Raw genomic sequence first — 12,167 nt, 5'->3', positions numbered from 1 at the left:
GACCCATATATATATATATATATATATATATATATATATATATATATATATATGGATCTACCTTACTACATCGACAGGGTAATACATCGACAGCCAGTTTGCCGACACGAGAACACTGACACTTCACATAACCGAAAGTTTAAGTTAGCGACAAGCCATAATGTCGACACTGTTTAACTACTACAAATTAGAAACAGACAAGTTCTTAAAGTGTGAAATACGCCAGTTAAAGTGTAAAATACGCCTGTTAATGACTAGATAAGCAATTAGTATATATATGTAACACTGTTGGTCTTCTGTTACTGCCGAGTGAAATATGGAAGGTGCTGAATTAAGCGTTCCGGGAGTAGTAGGAGACATTTATCAAAGTGTAGACTCTCAAAAGGGTAAATCCATGCTGATTGTGGACAACTACTTGTATTACCTTGAGCGGGCACGAGACAATAGAAAGTACTGGTGTTGTAAATTCAAAATGAGTGAGACCTGTAAGGGTAGAGCTGTGACCGTTTGCCTACCCGAAGGTGACCGGCTTGAAAGGTCAATTGCGCATTCTCATCCTGCAGATCCAGGTGAATTGGAGCGTTATATTGTTTGCAGTAATTTAAAATTACGGGCTGCTATCAGCAGAGATACTCCAGCTCTCGTTGTTGATGATGCTTTAGCGTCAAGTTCCCTAAACACCATTCATTGTCTCCCACAAAGAGCAGCCCTGCTGCAGCAGGTGAATCGTGTTAGACGTCGGAGGTGTGGACTGAATAAAAAGTTTACATTAACACTGGATACCGTAGATGTGACCACATTCAAACTAAAAAAGGGTACATTTCTGAGTAAATCATTTGCAGACAAGGGAAGTGACACTCACGTATTAGTGTTTAGCACGGCAGATAACTTATATGACTTAAGCCAAGCTAATATGTGGCTCATGGACGGAACATTTTTCTGCAAGGGTGTCACTATCCGGCAATTGTATAGCGTACATGCACTTATAAAGTATGGAAAGTACACACGATCTGTACCTTTAGTTTATGCGCTGATATCTCGGAAATCACTCAAAGCCTATAACTATCTTTGGCAAGGGATATTCTGTCTGTTAACGGCAAATGGTTATGAAATGAATGTAAAGTACCTTTTATGTGACTTCGAGATAGCAATCTTGAAAAGTATAAGGCTAAACTTTTCTGATGTCTGTTCCAAAGGCTGTCTTTTCCATTTTGGACAGAACTTATGGAGAAAAGTGCAATGTCTAGGTTTAACGTCTACCTACAATACTTCCCAGGAATTACAGCTTGCTGTCAAGTCTTTGGTTGCACTTGCTTTCCTACCTGAGCAGAACGTGAAGGAGACGTTTGAAGAGATCAAAGCCACATTTCCAACAGAGGGGAAAGATGTTATTCAGTATTTCTCAGACTGGTATGTCTATGGGAAAAAATGTAAATTTAGTACTAGATCAATGTCCACAATCAGATTCCCACCGTTATTTCCGATATCATTTTGGAATATTTATGAACTGAATGAGTTATCATTACCACGCACTCAAAACACAGTGGAGGCGTGGCACAGAAGGTTAAAGTGCCTGCTTGGTGACAGGGGGACTGACCTGCGATATCTGTTGCACATATTGACACGTGAGCAGGATCGTGTGGATGAGTTACGACTGCGCATGTCTACTGGTTATGTGTCGTCCCCAAAAAGAAGGAAGAATTTAGTGAAGCAGAGACAGTTCCAAACAGTTGTTGCTAGTATGGACACTTATAGTAAGTTAGAGTTCGTGCAAACTATTGCCAGACTGTTAAAAATGTGATAAGCGTTTGTGTAACGTGTTACACTATTACAGTTTGGAATGTTGGGAAGCGACATTATGAAATCTTGGACAGAAGTACAGTATGCTTGGATCACAGTAATGGTGTTTCATTGCAGTACATAGTTTAAGTATGTGTATCATATTCTTGGTTTAATAAACATAACAGTTGAGTTGCTGGTACAACGTTGTGGAAGTTATTCGCATAATCAGTCTCATAGGTGAATGTCGCTCATTTGCACTTTCGTAGTTAGTCGCATAAGTGAGTGTCGCTTATTTGCATTTTCGCACATATGATTTGTCGATATTCTGCTGTCGGAGAAATGATTGTCGATGTATTACCCTGTCGATGAAGTAAGGTAGATCCATATATATATATATATATATATATATATATATATATATATATATATATATATACACACCTATATATATATATATATATATATATATATATATATATATAGTGTCCTAAACTAAGAATACATAATTAATTGACATCTAAAAACCAACGTATCACTACTGAAGTAAAAAAAACATGACTCAGTTGTTCTGTTAAAACAAACTGAAACCAATGACAGTTATAATCAGTTGATTATTGAGCCTCCCCTTATACTTCTTCCTTTAAAAAACACTTAATATTTATATGTTCTTTTAGCCCAGGGGGATGGTCAGCCTTTAGGGTTGAAGGGCAAGTTAGGTTAAAGGAAGACGTATAAGAAGAAGTATAAGGGGAGGCTCAATAATCAACTAATTATAGCTGTCATTTGTTTCAATTTGTTTTAACACAACAATTGAGTCATGATTTTTTACTTCAATAGTAAGGCAAAAACCAAAGATATCACCAGGAACCGGATAGTTTGTAAATAACTCTGCTTTAATTTGATGTAAATCCACAAGTAAATGTTCACGAAAAATAATTAAAAAACATAAAATTCAGTCAAAGCTGCGGGCTCTCCCAGGCTTTATCAAGACAATGTCATGCTCAGTGTGCATTCAATTTATAACTTCATCACTCCAATAAATCAATTATACAATTAATTATTTAGAGCAGTCTCATTAATGCATAGTTTCTTATTATTTAAAGGTACATAATTATTATTGACAACAATAGCAGAAGCAGAAAATACAAAATACAAAATACAGCAGCAGCAGCAAAACAATCTCTAAAGAGTTTCTTAAATATTTTTTGTCATCCTTACTTTTTCTAGCATTTCATAGCATTTTGAGGGTCCCACTTATATCTGACTAAAACTAATTCTTGTTAAAATCCTATTCTATTAAATACAGTGAATACAAATATTAGGTCATATAAATATAAATATAAATATAAATATTCTTATGTATTAAATGTTCAGCTTTAAAAACTACTAAATATTAATTAATTATAATGAATTTATAACTCACAATATTAAATGTAATGATCAAAAAATCTTGTTTTCTAAATATAAATTAATTACTTCAATAGTGATAGGTTGGTTTTTAAATGTCAAGTAATTATGTATTAATTGTTAGCTTTGGGTAATATAAATATAGCAGAGTTGTTTTATTGATTGTGTGTTCTGAAGAAGTTGTGTTATGAAAGCGGCAGTTAAGAGTTTTATTATGCTAGACCAGTTTGGTTCTTTGCACCTTTTAGCATTGTTTTATTTTATTATCCAAAATATCTTCATATGTCACCTGACCAATTGCATCCTGTTCCACTGGTTTCCCCTTAATTTGGATATCCATTGCTCTATCCTGTTGTGGTGCTTTCTGAATTAGATTTTCTGCACTGAATCCTTCACTTTGTAAGTACTCCATAACCTCAGCTTCTATTTCTTTAACTTCTTCATTATTAGTTTCTTTTTCTACTTTTCCTCTTTGTCTTCTTATTTTTTGTATTGTAAAGTTTTCCATGTCCGGATTCCTTTGCCTGTATTTCTTTTCAAATATCTTTGGTGCTGCTCTTTTTGTATTGGTTAGTTTTGCTTTCTCCTTTGCTTAAATATTACACCATATTACATCTCTTTTTCTTTCCCATGTCCATATTTCTTCTTCAGATGTCTCCTGATCTTCCTGCTTCTCCTTACTTTGGGGACTCACTCCATCTTGCTGTGATGTAACCTGTGTTAGACCTTCTACACCAAATCCTTCACTTCACAGGCACTTCATAACTTCAACTACTATTTTTTAACTTCTACTTTACTAATCTTCTTTTCTACATTTCCTCTTTGTTATATTATTTTTTTATTGTGAAATTTTCCATATCTGGATGCCTTTGCCTGTATTTCTCTTTGAATATATTTGGGGCTGCTTTCTTTATATTGATTAATTTGGCTTTCTCCTTTGCATAAATATTGCACCATATCAAATCTCTCTTTCTTTCCCATGTCTATATTTCTTAATAATAATGGTACTGTAATTTCATGTTGAAGTGTTCTGAGGTAATTTTACTAATTCAGTCTCCCCCATGTGATTCGTTTGGATCTAGTTTGTTTAGTTCTTTTTCAATATAATCTCAATTGAATTCAGTATTTGAGGTTCACCTGGATGTCACTAGGACAATTTATCACCCTCTTGTGGAGCCAAACCGCTTTGCGTAAGACTTTGTAAATATATCTATAATCTGTTTTGTCTGAGAATAAATTTTATAATCTATACATAGTTTAGCAATTTGTATGTCTTTACTCTAACCAAATCTTATACTTTTATAAAATGGTTTTTTATTATGCTCAATGTCTTTATATACATTTTCTTCAAAATTTTCTTGATCTTTTATCACACTATTGTTTAATTTGTCTGTCCAAGTTGTTTACTTCAGTTTTCAAAGTCATACTTTGACTTTTTTTCCATTTCTTATACTTTTTTGTCTCTCAACTTAACCAAGTATCTTGTTCTTATGGAAATATATCCTGACGTTGTGTGCCTAGATCCTGAACATCTTTTTTTATTTTTTTTGCATTCAATTTCTCTTTCAAAACGTTCCACATTCCTTCTGCAGCTTTACTACTGAATGCATCACTCCAATTAGTTAAATAAATCTTTACAGAGTTCTGATTGCTCCCTGACTTTTCCATGGAGCCAGGATATATGCAGTATCTCTTTTTTCAGTCTGAATTTCTCTTTATGGAAAAGTTCAGTATTAACAAAAACTGTCCATCCTCACCCAAGAGTTTTGAGGGTCTTACATAACAATGTACCTGCATACTACTGTACAGCATGCTCACTGTGTGTTTTCCAGGTGCCACACATGCATTTTTCCATCACCATAATAGCTGGCTGTCTTAATGGTAATTCCTTAGTATTTTGTCTTAACTAGAATGCTGCTCCCAGGCTTCCCCTACATCTTCTTTGCTTGAGATCAAGTTCTTCCCAAAACAACCTCTTAGTGGAATCAGGTAAGTGGATTGGCAGTTAGCCCAGAGGATCAAGGCTATTAGCTATTAACAAGCCACTTCCTGGGGTCCAGGGTTTGTTTCTCATTTGCCTAACTGTGACTGAGTCAGTCAGTTAACCTGACAGTGATCCCAAGCTGGCTGAGTTTGAAAAAAGGTCCATGTGGATCAGTGCTCTACTCTGGTTAATAGATACAAATAAATAAACAATTGTCCCCTTTATATAATTACCTGTCCTGTCTGGGCACACTTAAGTTTTTCTGCTGGTCATTCCTTCAGGTACTCAACATGCTGTATTGCAGCCTACAGTGAGGATGTGAATGACTAAGCCCTGCACTAAAGCATTTCACAAAACTAAAGAGCTTCACAAGCTTCTGATGATGTTCCTATGCACAGGGAGATAAGCTACTGGAGCAATAACTCCTCTAAGAGTAAAGGAGAACACTGCCTTAAGAAATGGGCAAAATCATTCTTATGGGCCTCTTGTTAGTGGCATGTTTAGGCATAATCACACCTGTCCACACATTACATTGCTACACCTTTTAGATGTCTACTCTGTAGTACATTTACTGCTTTTTCATATCATGCTGTAATGTGCATGCTGAAATAGCTGTCCTCCTCTTTATTTCTGTTTCAGGAGGGTGTATCTAGTGTACGTTATCTAGCAAAAATGTGTACCTATGGCTGATGGCCTCATTCCCAAATACCTTAGGACATCACTAAAAGTCACTGACAGACCTCTCCTAATCAATATTCTTTTGTTAACGGCAGCTTTCTGAGTACTGAAAGATCTGGTCCTTATTCACAAATATAAGAATTATGACACCATTGGGAACTATGGCTACATCTCACTTGTAAGCTGTTTACTCACGATACCTTTAATAGGATACCAGTTATTGAGACTGCATTTACTAAGACCACAGGCAATACGGTAATGACAATTAATCAAGATCACCAAATGTCACAATTTCTAATTTCTTAGGACAGTACCAAAATCTCTGAATCATCAGCTACCCCATCCTTTTGCACAAGTTGGATCAAATTGATCTTGATGGTTTGGCCTTAGCACAGCTCCCCTCATAATTTCTCTAGATCTTTCAAGGGATGGTGTTAGAGGGTATCACAGTAGCCCAGGTTCTACTTGGATGCAACTCCATGAAGGATGATACAACACCTTACCCACCACACCCACACATACACTAGGGTTGCCACCTATTAATGTTTATGCAGGGCAATTCCTATGTGGGCAGTTGTTTCTTGTGAAAAAAAAAAAAACAAACAAATAGCAACTGTCCTGAGATTTAAAAAATATTTAAGTTTCCTCTAATAGTTGCATAAAAAATTATTTTGTATCTGAAACCCCTTGTTATTATATGAAACTCCAGAAACAGCTCAAATTCTACACGAATGAGATTTTATTTTGGCAAAAAAAGTAAAGTCCAGTTCCTTTCATTGCCTGAGGGTATGGATTGTCCTGCAAAATCTCATGTTTCTATTAAAAATGGCCATCCCTAACACACACACATTATTTGCTTGGTACATGCTTGGTGATATTGCAGTTAAGGTACTCAAACATACCTACTGGGTCTGCACAAATACAAACAGCTTGTCCTGCTACAATAATGCTGCCAGTAAGAAATCACAGTTTTTTATAGGTCTCTGAATTTCATTACAGAAAAAATGATGTCTGGGCTGATACTATACATTTTCCCATTTATTAATGTACATGTCATCAGTATTAATGTAGGAATGACTTATTAAATCAGTCTTGAAAATCTCTACCTCAGTATTGTCAGAATTAGTTATTTGCCTGTGTTGTTCATTCATTATCTAATACCTGTTTCATCCAGTTTTGGAAAATGGGGACCTATTGCCTCTCAAGGTAATTTGTGGGCAAAAGGCAGATAAAGTAATCCAAGATAAGATGCCTGTCTTGTACGGGCCACAGCCACAGAAAAACACACACACACACACACACACACACACACACACACACACACACACACACACACACACACACACACACACACACACACACACACACACACACACACACACACACACACACACAAATGGACAGTTTGAAGGACTGCCAATTCATGCAAGGCATGTCTCTGGGATATGAGAGGAAGCCACAGCACTTAATGAAAATCCAAATGGTCCCATATGATGACATAATGACTCTGCAAAAAAAAAAAATGAACCGCAGCAGAAAACCAAGAACTGTGATGTGATAATGCTAACTGCTATATCACTACTCTGCCTTTATTTGCTTATTAGTTTAACTTTGTTAAGCAGTTAGGTGACATTTTTCATGGACACCTTTATCCATGACCCAAAATTCATACTGGATGCCTCTAGACTTAGTTATCTATCTATCTTTCTCTCTCTCTCTCTCTCTCTCTCTCTCTCTCTCTCTCGTATTCTTAATTAACTCAGGAAGCCCAATTTACAAGCTAATTTATGCCATTCACAACAGGAAGGTCCAAAGGAAACCACATAGGACCTGTCATCGATTTTTTGAGTTTACAAGCCCCTGCCACCTCTCAGACAAACTCTTTGAGGTCACTAGATTCCATTCCACAGCTGGGGAATAAGTTATTAGCATTCATATTCCTTACATTGTAATATTCTCTGACCTTCTCCCCCCAAAAACAGTCCCTACCTGCAATATTCATATACAAAAGCATAGCTGCTGCAACTGTTTCACTGAGAGGTAAGAGCAAGACCTGTCCTGTAGAGATATATCACTTGTTCCTTGACAGTAATCTTTCACTCTTCAACTATTTACTTGTACTGGAATATGGTTGTTTATATGCTCTGTTCTGGGATTAGTCATATAATTTGTATGTTATACACATCTACACTTTGTGTATGCTGTGAGTATTGGAGTACATAAGTGTGATTACTCTGTTTTCATTTTTTTCTCCCATGTGCATTTTTAAAGATATTTAACAAGAACGTTATATGGATAACAGCTGTCTCTCACTATCCCTGTAAAAAAAGATAATTCTGTCTCAGTAGAGTCATTTGCTTACCAAATGCAAAACTAACTAAATAAAAACAACTAAAATACACTATAGGGCCAGAATCAATAAAGCCTACATTAAGTGTACACTAACTGTACACAATATGTATTCAAGAATATTCTTACCCCATTTTCTGTGCTTTCCAGTCACTCGGAAAGATTACACTAGGTGTACATGTAGTCTATACTTTGTGGTAACCTGTATGAATCCCTGACAGTGTTTAAAGCTGCAAGAATATCAGTAGGAAAACTAAAATTAGGAGGAAGAAGATGTGTTATGTCTGTGTAGTCTGTTCACTCAGAATGGTGTACACTCAATGTAGGCATTATTGAATCCCGGGATATGTTAATTTGATAGAAACAGTGTTGAGATGAAAGAGGCTGAGTGGCCGATTAAATTTCAGGCTGATAAAAGCCCAGGTTTAAATGATACATGGTCAATATAAAATGTTTTTTAAGAGAAAGAAGGTTAAATAAATAAGTGATGCTTAGGAATATTTTATATGTTACAAATGTAATTGTAAAGTTTTTAATGTACAAATGCTTAAAATGCAGTTTTTCTTTAATTGTCTTAATTGTTTTACTGGTTCTTGTTTTTTATTGGTTGTTAGAATACATTTAAGGTTACATTTGTTGAAGTTTAATTTATTCTGAAGAAGTCTTGTGACAACAGCGGTCAGTAAAATAAAGCTTCTTGCCATGGTATGATTTTATGTTTCATTGAACTTATTTTGAGACAGACAAAGTCATAAAATTTACACATTCATTGTGAGAAAGACATCGTCAGTGAATGAGGTGTTGTAAAGGAACTACTACATCTATAATCTGGAGTCAACACTCCAAACTAAGTCAAAAGGCTGCACTGCCAAAATTAAGTTAAATTTGTACTCATAACTGTTTTTCAATAACTGTGACTTAACTTGTTCGCATTTTGTTTTTTATGGTCATTCCCCATGAAGTTAAAATGGTGAAAATGTTTATGTTTAGTTCTAGCATTCTGGCCCAAGATTTTCACTGTACCATCTATGGATTACTACATCATCAAGCAACACTGTCAGTGTAGAAGGTCTGAAATTATGTAGTGACTGTGTCTCATCACCTTCCAGTCAGGAATCCAGCTTCCCGACTACTAAAGTCTATGAGAAGGGGTCATAAGATGAGCATACTGAAAAATCAGGATAAAGACATTGAAAACTGCCAGCTTTACAACATTGTGTTTGAATTGTTACATGCAATATTGTTACTGGAAATTTACAACACAGTGAAGGCTTCAGATTTTTTTTTACTTGTTTATTAACTGGGTAAGTGATCCTTAGTCTTTGTTGTATCTTTTCCAGCCAAGACCTATGCCACAATAACAAGTTTAAATGCAATGTGTATCATCAGTTTACAGTTGAAAGAAACCAGAATACCCAGAGAAAACCATCACAGACAAAGGGTGGATATGCAAATTCAGCACAGACAGTGACCAGTGGTTGGGACTACAACCCCAAACTCTGGACCTGTGAGGTAAGAAGTATAACCTATTAATAAACCAGATTAATGTCAGCCTAGAAATGCCAGTCAACAGAAAGCATACCCAATGCTATAATATAGCAAGATAACAGGCAGCAGACACTGCTGTATTAATGATGATGGTAGCATCATATTAATACAGCTTAAGGGTTGCAAATATTGCTGCAGTAATACAAGATAAGATGTGCTGACAATCAAATAATGCAAATTAATGAGATATGGTGCTTCCAAAATAGCATGTGGTGATAGGGTACTGATACTGCCATAATGGTCTTAAGCACCATAACAAAAGAATAACAGAGCAATAATAAGACAGGGATGTTGGCACTGCTGAAATATTACAAGATAAGGCTGTGCTGGCTGTCATAATTATACAAAGCTGGAAATCTGGGAATGCCAAAGTATTACATGGCAACTGACAGCTGATACTGCCATAATAATGTACCAACAAAATGTATTAGCAGTTCCATAATAATACAAATGTTCAAGGGCGTCAGCAAAGCCATAACAATAAATGGCCAAAATGTGTTGGCAGTGCCATAACAATAATACAAGTTCAAGGGTGTCAGCAATGCCATAACAATAAAAGGTCAAGATTGTTGGCCTTGCCATAATAACACAAGGTATGAAGGTGCTGGAAATACCATAAGGGCAGTGTGTTGGCACTGTTATAACACAAAGTCAGAAGGTACTGGCACTGACAAAATAACACAGAGTAAGGGACTGGTGGTGCTGACATAGAAATAAAAATTAGAGAGCATTGGTGTTGCCATAACACAAGATCAGATGGAGATGGCTGCATGGTTGTTCCCATAATTTTACTGATGGGTGTGACACCCAGAAAGTCAGTGAGAAGAGCTATATGAGAAAAATACAAAAATACAACAAAGAACTTACCTGGATGGAGAGCTTCTTCTGGTAATCTCTTGATTTTTTATGAATGTTTCAACTATAGATTCTTGGCTGTAGGAAAGCTCCTGTGAACCATGACTCGGTAGGTTCAAGGACCCAATGTCAGGGGACTCAATAGTTTTAGCAAAGTGCTGTGAATGAAATCTTGAGGAATTAACTATCGCAAAAAAGAAAAAAAGAAAAGAATTATACATGTATGTAAAACGTAAAACATGTTATAAAAAATAAAGCATCATTATTATTACTGCTACTTTACCTCATACTTACTTAATATCATTTGGATCAAACAACAATACATTATCTGATGTCTGAAGAGGAAAACATGCAGACACACTTCACTGAAAATGTTAAGCATATAACGTTAACTTCAAAGATAAATATCAAAAGACAAGACAGTGTTACGGTATGGGATTTTGAAACCAAGACATTTATTGTGTTACTTTGACACAAAATGGTTATTTTACAAGGAGTTCAGTAATAAGGGGAAGTAGTAGTATGGCATTCTGTTTTAGCTCATCTGGCTCCAGCAGTATTTATGAAAACCAATTCACTACAATTATTTTACTGAAAACATGAATGACTGAAAGGTATTAAGTGGAAACAAGTTAAATTAAAAATAGTTAAGACACAAAAAAAGTGTGCAATTGCAGGGAGTTAAACTGCATGGCACCTCTGATGGTGGAAGGGACTTTACCTCAAACTCCTTTACATAGTATTCGATTTCTGAGGTTCACATGAAAAAGCTAACTTCATGGGAAAATAACTGTATTTTTTATTTATTTACTTATTCTTTGTTGACCGGGTTAGTCCCACTAGGTTATTGGCCTCTTTTTATTCGAGACCCAAGGTAGTATTTATACTACTAGTGGAAATCTGGTCAGGGCATCAGGGAAGTTCACCTACTTTTTTTGATAGGTGCCATGGTATCTTTCACATCTAGCTAAGCTATCACTATCTCAAGGAGATGGGACCTAGCTTTAACATCTCAGCAAAAGGGCAACACGCAGGAGTCCAGTAACCCCCCCCCCCCAATGCTGCACTGCAGTGTCAACACTCCATCTCTCATTGAGGGAATTGAACCCATAGCCTTCTGTACTACAGGCAAGTGCGCTACCTGTTGCACCACCACTACTTTCAAATTGGATTAAAATAATATGATCATAGGATGTTAGTAGGCTATCAACTCTGAGGTCATTTCATTTCATCCCAATGTAATACCATATAATCTCTAATCAATACCCAGGATTGTATTTAGTAATGACTCGCCATGTCCAGGAGGGTTGTGGGCACTATCCTCGATAAGAATTTATATTGTTGCATCCACTCATACAAGTTCCTTTTCAACAGGGTCATAGAGGTGCTCTGCTTCACATGAATTGGCAGCCTATTCCAAAGACACATCAGTCGCTGGGAGACAAATCTGTCCAACCAGCACATCCTATTCAAGTCACAGGCTATATTTAGGTCCCTAGAATGGGTAGCTCTAGTACCGTTTGATTTACAGTTGTGCAGCACATTCATTAGGTTTGAGTTTGAG

The 12,167-nt window shown here is 36.1% G+C and overlaps 1 protein-coding gene across 2 annotated transcripts in view; it reads right to left on the bottom strand.

Annotated features, from left to right (window-relative positions):
* Window positions 1-12,167, bottom strand: part of KIAA1614 (KIAA1614 ortholog) — an 873,679-nt gene that overhangs the window by 331,318 nt on the left and 530,194 nt on the right. For both annotated transcript variants that reach the window (XM_044085741.1, XM_044085742.1), the window contains exon 6: window positions 10,616-10,787. In XM_044085741.1, coding sequence (XP_043941676.1) covers window positions 10,616-10,787 — 172 coding nt within the window. The remainder of the gene's footprint in view (window positions 1-10,615; window positions 10,788-12,167) is intronic.

This window comes from Protopterus annectens, chromosome 10.part0 (assembly GCF_019279795.1).
Source record: "Protopterus annectens isolate FY-2018-M chromosome 10.part0, PAN1.0, whole genome shotgun sequence".
NCBI lineage: Eukaryota > Metazoa > Chordata > Ceratodontiformes > Protopteridae > Protopterus > Protopterus annectens.
This window is presented reverse-complemented; position numbering and strand designations above follow the sequence as displayed.